Below are 14,156 nucleotides of genomic sequence, written 5' to 3' on the forward strand. Positions count from 1 at the left end.
AATGAATTTGCAGATAAATGGCGTGGCAAGTGAGAATATGTCTTTGGCTGACACACGCCACCTTATTGAGAAGTCAAAAGGCAAACTAACTCTCACTGTCTTGAGGGATAATCGACAGTTCCTGGTCAACATTCCAGAAGTAAGGGACAGTGAAAGTGATGATAGGAGCTCCATTCATGATGGTAATGGTATTAATATTCCCGCTATATATTGAAAAGTAGATGTAAGTGAATACATGACATGTCCTATTGCATATAGCGTTTTAGATGCACTGTGTGCTGGACAAGTATGCAGAATAAAGATTTGTGCTTCAGGCTGAAAAAATGCAGATCTGTCACTAGAATGTGATTTCATATTTAAAGAAGACCAGTCTCCTCTCCTGACATGTCTGGTTTAGTAACTACTTGCATTCCTTATGAAATAACAATTCTGGAGCATCTTTTCATTTAACTCTATTTTGTGTTATTCTTGTATTATTCCTACTAGGCGTTTATAAATAAAGGTACAACTTGGTGTTCCCGGTAGGGGGTGTGCCTGATACTGACAGCACTGATTGGACAGTGTCAAACTGTACAGAAACACATACCCCAACTTGTAATACCCAGTTGTACCTTCAGTCATAAACTTCTAGCAGTAATAATAGTGCAGTAGCATAACACAGAGTCATAAGAAAAAATGCTCCAGAGCCGGTAAAAAAAAACAAAAAAACAGCCTAACTCCTGCAAGTGCTCTTGCGAGTGCACTCTCAGCACCTGTGAGATCACCAGGACAAAAATGTCACTGTACGGAAACTGCCACCCAACCGTGATGCGTGAAAAGCTTTAAATGGAACAAAATACTATAGTGTAGGTTTGTTTTTGTTTTTTTCCTAGAAATGTTTTAGTTACAAGTGGATGAATACAGTTTTGGAACGATAACCAGCATACATGGGGGCAATTTATTAAAACTATCTAAAATTGACCTTGTGACCTGTAGCACCTAATTAGAGCTCGGCTTTTATTTCTTAAGCTGCTCTTGACAAATGAAAGCTGTGCTGTGATTGGTTGCTATAGGCAACAAGGCCAGTTTTACTTTTAGATTGAGTTGATAAATATGCCCGTTGTGTGCATAATGGAGACATTCTTACAGTACATCTGTAGATTGAGTATATTTAAAGTATTAGAATAAAAAAGTATTAGACCTCATTGTTCTTTTTAATAGAACATCATAGTTTATAAAATAGTATGTGACCAGTGGGATACTTTTGTGAAGCCTGCCATTTGTTACATTATGCTTAATGTTTTTTTTTTTTGGGATGGAGATATTGATGACCTGTCCATAGGATAGGTCATCAATATCAGATCGTGGAGGTATGATTCCCAGCACCCCTCCGTTCAGCTGTTACCGGCAGCTGCAGTTTCAGTTAGTAAGTGTATGAAGCAAGACTGCCACTAATTTGATATTCATGACCTATCCTAAGGTCATCAATTACTTAGTCCTGGTACACTGCTTTAAAGGGGCTGTCTCATGGAAAATACTGTTTTTCTTTTGAAAAAGCACCACAATCTGAGCCTATTTTCAATTTACAAATTATGGCAATTTCATATTACGTGAAATAACTTATATAGTGCCACCTGCTGTTTCAAGCTTTCTGTGGCTATCACAGTGCTAAAGTGGACATGCATGCACAGTCGTGGTGCTGTCTCTGCATATGCCGATATTGTCCTGGTCTTGGAGAGATCCCTGTACATTAGCTTGCAAGCTGACTAGGAGAAAATAAGGTAGATAAAGGAACCAACAGAAAGTGATTTGCAGAGTAACTGTCACTTAATTTTTTTATTTAATTTTATTTTTTTATGTAGTACAGGCGAATAGAAGAAAGTTTGTAATATACCTAAGGGTGCTGGCACACAGTGCAGTTCTGACATGCATTCAGGATGCAGTTTTCAATTTAGCCAGTTTAGCAGCCTTATTAACCCCTTAGTGCTATTTGACGTGTATACTCGTCATGGAGCACTGCTACTTGGTGCTCCATGACGAGTATATACATCATGGCATTAAACTGTCACCATGTCTGCATGTGGCAGCGTCCCGATGGTTACCATGGCAACTGGACGCCTTCACAGACTTCCGGCTTGCCATGGTATAGCTAAGCCTGATCAGACTAAGTGTAAAGTCACCATACACTGCAGTACACTATAAAGTGCACTGCAGTGTATTAAAGAGTGTATTATAGAGGCATCAGACCCACTGGAGTGGGTCTGGGTAAAAAAAAAAAAGTAAAATAAAAAAATCTAATTTCTTCTTATAGTACATTTATAATTGATTAAAAAACTAAAATACACTACACATGTTTGATATTTACCGCATCCATAACGACCTGACCTGATCATGTTAGGCTACTTTCACACTAGCGTTCGGAGCGGATCCGTCTGATGTTTCATCAGACGGATCCGCTCCGATAATGCAGACGTTCGCATCCGTTCAGAACGGATGCGTCTGCATTAAAACTTAGAAAGTTTTCAAAGTGTGAAAGTTGTCTGAGCGGATCCGTTCAGACTTTACATTGAAAGTCAATGGGGAACGGATCCGCTTGAAGATTGAGCCATATTGTGTCATCTTCAAGCGGATCCGTCCCCATTGACTTACATTGTAAGTGTGGACGGATCCGCTCGCCTCCGCACGGCCAGGCGGACACCCGAACGCTGCAAGCAGCGTTCAGGTGTCCGCTCACTGAGCGGAGCGGAGGCTGAACGCTGGCAGGCGGATGCATTCTCAGTGGATCCGCCTCCACTGAGAATGCATTAGGGCCGGACGGATGCGTTCGGGGCCGCTCGTGAGCCCCTTCAAACGGTGCGCACGAGCGGACACCCGAACGCTAGTGTGAAAGTAGCCTTACTTTCCCAGCACGGTGAACGCCTTAAAAAAATAAAAATAAATAAAACTATGATGGAATTGAAATTTTGCCCACTTCACTTCCCCAAAAAAGGTATTAAAAGTGATTAAAAAAAAGTTGTATGTACCCCAAAATGGTACCAATTAAACCGTTACCTCACCCCGCAAAAAGTGAGCCCCTTCATGAGACAATTGCCCAAAAAATGAAAAAAAAACTATGGCTTTCAAAAAATGGAGACACAAAAACGTTTTTTTTTTTTTTCTAAAATGCTTTTATTGTGTAAAAGTGAAATAAATAAAAAAAAGTATACATACTAGGTATTGCCGTGTACGTAACAAACAGCTCTATAAAAATATCACATGACCTAACCCCTCAAATGAACCCCATAAAAAAATAAAAATAAAAACTGTGCCAAAAAAGCTATTTTTTTGTCACCTTCCATCACAAAAGTGTAATACAAAGCGATCGAAAAATCATATGTACCCCAAAATAGTACCACTCAAACCGTCAACTCATCCTACAAAAAATAACATCCTACCTATCACCCAAAGAATAAAAAAAAGATGGCTTTCAGAATATGGAGACACAAAAATGTATATATATTTTTTTAAATGCTTTTATTGTGTAAAACCAAAATAAAAATAGACCTATTAGGTATCGCTGTATCCGTAACAACCTCCTCTATAACAATATCACATGATCTACCCCCTATGGTGAATGCTGTAAAAAACTAAAATATAAAATGTGCCACAACAACCATATTTTTTTTTTTTTGGTCTACTTGCCCAATAAAGTGCAACATTGAATGATCAAAAAATATTATGTACCCAAAATTGGGACCAATGAAAATGTCAACTCTTCCCGCAAAAAGAGATCGCCTTGACGTGTGGCAGACGTGTGGCAGACGGTCCCAAATAATTTTGTACAAAATGTATTTGCCAAGAATCTAAATTTTACAAAATAAGCGTAGCAGCAGGCACCTGTGCATTGGGATGTGCTGACTGACCCCCTTTTTCTTTCAGAAAATCTAAACACAATTTTTATTTTTATTTTTTTAAATGCTTTATTATGTAAAAGTGAAACAAACAAAGTAGACAAATTTGATATAATCTCATCCGTAACAACCTGCTCTATAAAAATAGCACATGATGTAACCTGTCAGATGAACATTGTAAAAAACAAAAAATAAAAACTGTGCCAGAACGGCCATTTTTGGTAACCTTGCCTTATAAAAAACCTAATATAGAGCGATTAAAAATCGTATGTAACCCAGAATAGTATCTATAAAACTGTCACCTTATCCCGTAGGTTCCAAAATGGGGTCACTATTTAGGAGTTTCTACTGTAGGGTGCATCAGGGGCGCATCAAATGGGACATGGTGTCTAAAAACCAGTCCAGCAAAATCTGCCCTCCAAAAACCATACGGTGCTCCTTTTCTTCTACGCCCTGCCGTGTGCCCTTACAGTAGTTTACGACCACATATGGGGTGTTTCTGTAAATCGCAGAATCAGGGTAATAGATTTTGAGTTTTGTTTGACTGTTAAGCCTTGATGTGTAAGGGTATTTTCACACTTGCGGCAGGACGGATCCGACAGGCTGTTCACCATGTCGGATCCGTCCTGCGGCTGTTTCGCCGTGCCCCCGGGCCGCCGCTCCGTCCCCATTGACTATAATGGGGATGGGGGCGGAGCTCCGGCGCAGCACGGCGGTGCACGGCTTAAGGCCGCCGGACTAAAATTACTGCATGTCAGGTTTTTTAGTCCGGCGGCTTTCTCCGTGCACCGCCGTGCTGCGCCGGAACTCCGCCCCCATCCCCATTATAGTCAATGGGGACGGAGCGGGGGCACGGCGAACAGCCACAGGACGGATCCGACATGCTAAACAGCATGTCGGATCCGTCCTGCCGCAAGTGTGAAACTAGCCTTACAGGAAAAAATGGATTAAAATGGAAAATCTGCCCAAAAAGTGAAATTTACAAATTTCATCTCCATTTTCCTTTAATTCTTGTGAAATACATAAAGGGTTAACAAAGCTTGTAAAATCAGTTTTGAATCACTTGAGGGGTGTAGTTTCTTAATTATGGTCATTTATGGGTGGTTTCCACTATGTAAGCCCTGCAAAGTGACTTCAGAACTGAACTGGTCCTTAAAAAATGGTTTTGGAAATGTTCTTAAAAATTTTAAGAATTGCTGCAAAAATTTTGAGCCATCTAACGTCCTAAAAAAATAAAGTTACATCTACAAAATGATGCCAAAATAAAGTAGACATATGGGAAATGTAAAGTAATAACTATTTTGTGAGGTGTCGCTATCTGCCTTAAAAGCAGAGAATTATTTTTTTTTTTTAAATAAATAAAGGTCATTTATATTGACAGTCTCAGAATGGCTTGGATAAGTAAAAGCGTTCCAAAGTTATTACCACATAGTGACACATGTCAGATTTCTAAAATTTCTAAAAAAATCTGTTTTCACCCTGGGCGTTCGTTCTCCCAGGCTGTAGCGCTGTCCAATCGCAGCGCAGAGCTCACAGCCTGGGACAAAAAAAACTCTCAGGCTGTGAGCTCTGCGCTGCGATTGAACAGCGCTACAGCCTGGGAGAACGAACGCCCAGGGTGAAAACAGGGAAGACTAGTAGAACCAATTCAGTGAAGATACCGGAGGACACACCGGGCGAACGGAGCGGCGCCCAGGGATAATAGTAAGTGCAGTGAGATCCCTGGGTGGCGCTCTATGTAGCCTGATAATTATCTTACAATGTTTGGACTGATGAAAGGTCCTCTTTAAGGCTAACAAAAAATTTCTTGAAGGGGTTAAACCCTGGTGTTCTGCATTGTGGGAATGATTTAATTAATTTCAGCTAGCTACAATAAAAAACTGCATCCTGAATGCATGTTATAACTGCATTGTGTGCCAGCACTCAGAGAAATATCCTGCTCCTGTCCTCTTCACTAACTCTCAATTTAATGGTCAGCTGTGTCTTTAGTGAAGGGGGCTGCCTGCTCACTGATGGATTAGATAACATAGAAGTCTATGGCGTGGAGGAGGAGGAGGAGAAGGGAGGGGCTGCTGGAGATGGACCGAAAGACTGCTGCTGGTTTGGAAGTGGTTGACTGTCTAAGGCTGAGTTCACATCAGCGTTCAGCCTTTCTGTTCTTCTGCTCCATTATAGGAGCAGGAGAACTGAAAGGACGGATTCGGCACATAACTGAGCAGAACGGAGCCTAAGGACCCCATAGAATATAATGGGGTCTGTTATGTTTCCGCTCAGAAGATGATTTTGAAGCAGAGACAAAAGTTGTGCATGTAGGACTTTTGTCTCTGCTTCAATATCATCTTCTGAGCGGAAACCTAACTGACCCCATTATAGTCTATGGGGTCCTTAGGCTCCGTTCGCCTCAGTTGTGTGCCGAATCCGTCCTTTCCGTTCTCCTGCTCCTATAACGGAGCAGGAGAACGGAAAGGCTGAACGGTGATGTGAACTCGGCCTTACTTTGTTAAATCTAAACTGCTTATTTCTGCTGTGTAATGCCTTTCCTGCAACAGTTTTGACCCTGGCAGGTTTTTTCTTTGCCCAAGAAAGTTCTCAAAAATGCCTGACTTGATCTGTATTTTTTGTAGCCTTTCATGGGACGTTTTTGCCCATATTTTATTAGAGGAATATATGTTCCCCTCTGTGATGCCACTTTCTGTGGAGAGCTGTATGGGGAAAAAATCATTGGGGGAAAAAAACACTAAGAAATATATTTTTTAAAGCAACAAAGAAAAAAAAAAAAAGGAGGTCTAAGGGGGAAAAGCGGCAGACAATGAGGGGAAAAATGCCAGACCATGCTGCATTTCGAAAAAAGCAAAAAATAATAATAAAACGCACCCTGAGGGTGAAAAAATACCCCTACAAAAAAGCAGCTGTTTGCACAAAAGTGCAAAACACCAGTATAACGCCCCAGAAAGTCTGTGTGGCTGCTGCTTGTGAGGGAGTGCTTCAGAGTTGGGTAGCAGATCATCCGATTTATCTGTGTCCCTGTGTCCTGTGTGTTGGTAGGTGTATTGTCCACCCACTAGCTGTGAAATGAATGAGAATTACAGATAGCAGAGGGAATAATGCCAGATACAAATCACATAATGGCCAGAAATGATGGTATTCTTCATGTACGTGACAGATTAAAGTAATAACCTTTGTTCTAGGTAATATTTACATAATAAAGTATCTTGTTACCCTGGCTTGTATTTAGATGCCTCCATATACGTTAGGCATAACACTTTGTGAGATAACCCCTTTAAATAACACTTATTCTTCTCTATGTTTACATATTGAGCAACTAAAAGTTTTTTCCACTTTGCCAATCCCAAGAGAGATCGTTTGATGCAGATAGTATATTTTGTCATCATCTGTGCCTTGAGACTCTGCAGCTGATCCCAGATAATTGATGATTTCAGGTGGCACAACCAGCGTCTACAGCACCTTACAGAGTTATGTAGAACGAGTGCCACCATTTCTGCCAGATCAGTGAGTGTCTTTTTTTCTTCATGACAGATATTTCACAACTGAGTTCGGATGCGTCCCCACCACCTTCTCATCCTCCCCCACCTCCTCCAGGACAAACCCATAGGAGCTCCTCTGAAAGTTTAGAGAACCCTGGGTAAGAGCCATTATATGAAGCCTTCAAAAATGCTCACATCCTCAACTTTTTGCAAGTTTCTCATTCTCTTTATTTTTTTTATTTTTTTTTAGGCACAGTCATCACTTTAATGGAGCACCAAGCCCGCAGATAGATAAATTAGAACATGAAAATGGTGAGACCCTGCTGTCTTCATAGTACTACTGCAGTAGTACATTAAATAACTTATTGCTTTAGGTCAGTGGTACCGTCTGCACTAGATAGACGTACAGAGGTATATAATCACAACCCAAACGTATAATCAGAATATAATGTGAACTAAGTATCTTAAAACATAACTTTTACTATGTCGTTTTTAAAATAGGTTTTGAGTAAACCACATTATGAGACAAGACACAAATCAATGAGAACGCCACTTGCTAATTCCATAAGATAAAATGGAAAAAAGAAAAAGGGTAGATCTTACCAATTTTAGTAGAGAGATCCAGACCTAATGGCGTGATGGTCCTTTCAAGGATAACGGAAGGACAGTTGTGACCGGCACTCAGGTGGTAAATGGCAGTGATGGTATCTCCTGTAATGCCCTTAGATAACAGCCCTACCTAAATTGAGGGTTAGGGACTAAACAGTACACCTGCCTACCAGACACAGAGCACCTGCCCCGATAGGGGCGTCCCCATACGGAACCTGTCCCTGTATTGGGGCCTATTCTCTATTATACCCTATTGTACAGAGCCCTACATGCCATGTTTCGTCCCGAATTATCAGAACTCATCAGGGGACTTCAATGAACTTAGGGAAATGCTAAAGAAAACGGAAACAGAAAATACAAAAAACAATGGTCACTATCAGTCCTACATGACGGACTGTATATACAGCTAGCTCCTAGATCATAATATCAAAATCTACTTACTATAATCGACTAAGGCAGGTTCCCCGTCGTATTCTCTATATGGACCTTTGGTAGCAAGCGTCCAGATGCAGGTGTAGGGAAGTGTCCCCTGTCCACCTGTGTCTCACCTCCAAATGTGGTAGTTTGGGAGAGCGCCAAGTTGCGCTAACTCCCCCACTTAAATACACGAAGTAACCGGCTAATCTAACTCCTAGTTGCCCGCCTCACCTGGTATTCAGAATGCGAAACTCATGGTTCGCATTTGGAACGCACGCCGTCCGCGTGCGTTCCACAGTACCGGAAGCAAGCATCACGTGATCGCGGGTTGCTGGAAGTGGGGTGGGAACCAGTGTGTGAGCGTCGCCTGCAGCTTAGCAACCAAGCGGCGCGCACACACATCACCCACAAATGCTGCCAATGATGTATGGCAACTGGTAAACACTGTTCTTGGGCTGGTGAGAGAATACCCTGGTATTTAAGGATGAACTCACATCACAAACACAGCACGTCCAAATGTGGGCACGCTTTATCGATGACTTATTTGTCATTTGGAAGGGATGTTCAGAGTCGTTCTCAGCATGGGCCAATGGTCTGAATAACAATGTCATTGGTCTGCGCTTTACTTCAGAATGCCATTCAACTCAACTCCCTTTCCTCGACATCTGTGTCATCCAAAATCCCAATGGTACACTTGATACTTCGATTTTTCGAAAGCCAACCTCCACTAATTCCCTTCTGAGGTGGGAGAGTAGCCATACCTTCCCTTTAAAAAAAGGGATCCCCCGAGGCCAATACTTACGGCTAAGGAGAAATTGCTCTAGACGCTCTGATTTCTTGAGACAGGCTGACGACTTAAAAACCATATTCATTGATCGTGGCTATCCCGCTGGCATTTTAACACCAGCCTATCAGGTAGCCCTAAACTGTGAACGTACTTCCCTACTTACTCCTAAAAAGAGACAACTTGTGGGGAGTAACTGTGAAGGCAATACACGGGAAATACGTCTCATTAGCACCTTTAATGGGTCCTCTACTGCAGTTAGGGAGATAATTTCAAAATACTGGCATATACTCGGGATGGACCCTGAGATCTGTTAAGTGATAAAGGAGCACCCTAGCATCACATATAGGAGAGGAAGGAGTGTTCGTGACTGGATGGTCAATAGTCATTTCACACCAGCACCCACCAACAAAACGTGGCTAGAGAGAGGTGTTCATGGTATTTACTGATGTGGGGGCTGTGTAGCGTGCAGGTACATGAAGTGTGCCAAAATGTTTAGGAGCAATAATACTCACAAGACGTACACAATCAGGGATCTGATTAATTGTAAATACACAGGAGTGATATACAAAATCACCTGTGACTGTGGTAAAGAGTATGTCGGTAAGACAAGGGAATTAAGAAGGAGGATTGGTGAACATATCGGTGACGTGAAAAATGCCAGGGACACTTCTGTCTCGCGCCATGTAAGAACTGAGCATGGTGGGAGGACAGATTGCCTCTCATTCATGGGTATAGAAAAAATCAAACCAGGGGCAAGACGTGGCGACTTTGAGAGGAGAATCCTCCAGTGTGAGGCTAAATGGATCTTCTACTTGAAGACTTGAAGTTCATTGAAGTCCCCTGATGAGTTCTGATAATTCAGGATGAAACATGGCATGTAGGGCTCTGTACAATAGGGTATAATAAGGAATAGGCCCCAATACAGGGACAGGTTCCATATGGGGTCACCCCTATCGTGCTCTGTGTCTGGTAGGCAGGTGTACTGTTTAGTCCCTAACCCTCCGTTTAGGTAGGGCTGTTATCTAAGGGCATTACAGGAGATACCATCACTGCCATTTACCACCTGAGTGCCGGTCACAACTGTCCTTCTGTTATCCTTGAAAGGACCATCACGCCATTAGGTGTGGATCTCTCTACTAAAATTGGTAAGATCTACCCTTTTTCTTTTTTTCATTTTATCTTATGGAATTAGTAAGTGGCGTTCTCATTGATTTGTGTCTTGTCTCATAATGTGGTTTACTCAAAACCTATTTTAAAAATGACATAATAAAAGTTATGTTATTAGATACCCAGTTCACATTATATTCTGATTTCTAGTCATTAACCAAAATGTATGGCAGGATGAAACCAACCTGAATGAACATATAGCACACTTTTAGAGTGATCCAGCCCAGCATTGTCTATGAGATGGGATCTAATACGCCATGCTGAGTGCAGAAGCCTGAGGATTTTTTTTATAGGTTACTTGTATTCTAGATCTACAGGTACAGATATGCAGATAGATAAGAAGGTTAAAGTGCATGGGCAGCATTTCAATTTTCTGACGTTATTATAGAGCCTGTGGGGATCTGGTCTTTGAAACTCACATTTTGGAAAACCATTCTACTCTCTTCAAGGCCCATTGGCCTGATACAGTCCTTTCCTGGTAAAAGAACAGTTACTTTTTCACATGGGTTATGTGTGGGTAAGAGATAACGGTGCTTGTAAAGGGCTTCTCTCCATCACAAACAACCCCTATATTATGAGTGCTGCCGGCTACCATCTTGGCTCAATGTATTCTAATGTTTCCTAATTTGTTTTACTTCTAACCAGTTAACAGTGAACCTCCTCCTTTGGATACTGAACACAGGGAAGATCCTGACCCACCTATGGCTAAGGACAGAGATGAACTGCGAGTGGGGTATCCCATATTTTACTTTCTTTGTAGAACACCATATAATGGAGAAGATTTACTAATCCTGTCAAATGTTTAAATAATATAAACTTACATTAAAGATACGTCAAATTTATCTCAGTGGGTTATACTGGATGATAAACTTGGTGTAAGTTTTGACACTTTTGTCTAACTTTACACCACTTTGTGGCTAAATTTTATGACCATTTTAGTTCATGGTGGCACATTGTAAGCCTCGCCACCTTTCTCACTATGCCACGCTACTTTTTTAGTGAGACACAAAAAGGGTATAAAACATAATAAATGTGGTGCAGTGCATAGAGGCTGGGTTTTTGGAGCAAGTTAAGCTAGAAATATGGCCATTTGTAGCAATGCCATAGTGTACAGTACCATAGCTAATTGGACTCTACTGCTAATTTCGGGCTGCTGCTGTCACACTACAGGGATCCTTACCATCTGTGGGAAAAGCTGTAAACCTCCTCACACCCACTTAGCTGATACCAAATTACTCTTCACAGCCTTATTGAAATACACATTCATGTAGAAACCTTAACCACTATAGAGTTTCTTCCCTAACACTCCTTTAAATCCTGTCTTAATGCCAAGCTATGGCAATGCAATGGGCATGTTGCCTGAATTTTGGGTGTTCCTTCACAAGGCAGGGACCTTTTTCCCCAGGCAAGCTGTGGCAATATGTGTGACTGAGGAAAAAAAAACAAGCTGAATACCCATGCAATAAGTATGACAGTGAGGGATAAAACAATATCCTTCCATGCTGTAATCCCTTATCCTCAAAAGTAATGGGGAGGGAGTATCCCTCTCAGCTGAATGGCAAGTGAACCCTTTTCCTGCTTCCTTCCTTTTTAGCCCACCTACTCTCGGCTTAAGGGTCCATTCACACACTGATTTTGCGGACCGCACATCGCCGGCACTAATAGAATATGCCTATTCTTGCGGAAGTTTAATGAGCCCAAGTACCAATAATAAACTTCACTCCGCTACAGCCCACTGTGTTTTTTTGACAGGTGGACTGGCGGTTTCCCGCTTTTCTCTGTTGTTTTTTTTGGGGGGAAGCATGTATTCTTTTATACTGCTGGCTTCGGCAGTATTTCTCTTATATTTGCTCAAGCCCGGCTATCTTTTTGCGGGGCTGTTTTTTTCCCTTTACCTCCCTCCTCTGTCTGTGCGGCGCTCCGCCATGTTTCCGTGGGCGCCGCCATCTTCCGGAACTGACGTCAGCCTCTCTGGCGTCACTTCCGGTCCTCGGCCAGCGCCGTTTCTCCGCTCTGGGAAGCTTTTGCTTCCTCTGCGCCTGCATACTTGGCCCCCTGACTCCGGGGGATTGGGGAGGGAGGGGGATTACTGTATTAAGTAGTTAAAATATTATTTTATAAGGATCGGGGTAGATCTTTCCAGGGGCGGTATCTCCGCCCAAGGGGGCGGAGCCTCATCTATTTTCAGGAGCCTCTGTTCTCATGCTCTTCCTCTGGTAGCACACTGTTCTCTCGAAGCTATCTTCCAGAGCCTATCTAGTACATTGTACTCAGATTCCATTGCTACTAGCTGTTGCTTTCTGACGTTTCCCTCGGTTGGCCGCTGCTTAAGTTTTTTTTCTGGTATTCTTTTACTGGTGGCAGAATTTACTAATTCTTAATTCTTTACAGCTATAGCTTCACCTAGAGGCCCGGAAATCGGTTTAGAAGAGGAAACATCTGGCCTGTTTCGACTGCAGCGCTCTCCTGGACGAGAATTGTCCCAATTCCAGATGCGAAGGTTGTCGTAGGCTCCAACCATCTACTGAACCCACCATGCAAGAGATGTATGCGTGGGTTAAAGGATACGTGGATGAATCCATTAAGGGTGTCGTAAACCTACTGGACGAAAGGCTCCCTGCGCCCACCCAGGCACCTATGGATACCTCCGTGCCCGTCGAATAACCCGCAGCCATTTCATCGGTCTCTTCCTCTTCGGACATCATGTCAGAGGACCATGATGTTGACGCTGGGGAGTCCTCCGATCCCGCCGGTCAGGCACAGCGTGTCTTTAAGGCGAATGAGACCCTTCTTTCCGTCATGTGGATGGAATGGAAAAAGCCTGAAAAATTGACCAAAAAATTCAAGACCATGTTTCCCATGGCAAAATCCTTGATGGAATTGTGGGGTTCCGTTCCCAAGGTGGACATGGCTATTGCCAAATTGTCCAGGCGCACTCTGGTGCCAGCAAACGATGGGTCTAGTCTGCAAGACCCCCTTGATAGGAGGGCTGAGTGCACTTCAAGAAGAAGCTATTCTGCATCTGCAGCTTCCGCATCTACCGCTATTGTGGCCACTGAGGTTTCTTCCTTTCTCAGGGCCCATGGCGGTAGGTCTGGCCAACACGCAAGATCGTGTAGAGACTGTAGAAATTGGAAGCGCCCTCGCAGACTATGGGCCTCCCCGAGGCTCTTGGTTAACACCCGCTACTCCTGCCGTCCTTCCAGAAGTATTTCAGATCCCTTGCCCCCTTGTACCTGTCGGGGGGCGTCTGGCCCACTTCAAGGAAATGTGGGCCCAGGAAGTTCTGGACCCTTGGGTCCTAAAGGTCATATCCGAGGGCTACTTAATCCAGTCTCAAATCTCCTCCCCCAGACAGATTCATCACCAACCAGCGCTTACAACCTGCCAAGGAGGCAATTCTGGAGTCCTACATTCTCAAGGGCGCACTGGAGGAGGTTCCGGCAGGAGAACGGGGCTTGGGGATTTATTCTCCGATTTTACTAGTCCCCAAAAAATCTTGATCTCCGGATGATGATCGATTTTTGAGATTTTAAAGAAGGCAAAGTTTTGTATGGAAACTATCAGGTCAGTGGTTCACGTTCTCAATCCTGGAGACGTGATGGCAACTCTGGACCTCAAGGATGTGTATCTTCACGTCCCGATCCATCATGCTTCCAGGAAGTATCTCAGGATCGCGGTCCAGGTCTCGGGGGTCCGCAGGCACCTCCAGTTCGTCGCCTTGCCCTTCGGGATCTCTAGTGCTCCTCTCACCTTCACCAAGGTAGTGGTTTCGGTGGTGGCAGCTTTGAGACTTCAGGGTCTGACCATAATTCCTTATCT

General features: G+C 43.0%; 1 protein-coding gene across 6 annotated transcripts in view; it reads left to right on the plus strand.

Annotated features, from left to right (window-relative positions):
• The window catches only part of TJP3 (tight junction protein 3), a 100,981-nt gene that overhangs the window by 40,107 nt on the left and 46,718 nt on the right, over positions 1-14,156 (plus strand). For all 6 annotated transcript variants that reach the window (XM_040417698.1, XM_040417697.1, XM_040417699.1 and 3 more), the window contains exons 7-10: positions 14-182; positions 7,407-7,512; positions 7,605-7,666; positions 10,980-11,067. In XM_040417698.1, coding sequence (XP_040273632.1) covers positions 14-182; positions 7,407-7,512; positions 7,605-7,666; positions 10,980-11,067 — 425 coding nt within the window. The remainder of the gene's footprint in view (positions 1-13; positions 183-7,406; positions 7,513-7,604; positions 7,667-10,979; positions 11,068-14,156) is intronic.

The sequence above is a fragment of the Bufo bufo genome, chromosome 2, assembly GCF_905171765.1.
Source record: "Bufo bufo chromosome 2, aBufBuf1.1, whole genome shotgun sequence".
Taxonomy (NCBI): Eukaryota; Metazoa; Chordata; class Amphibia; order Anura; family Bufonidae; genus Bufo; species Bufo bufo.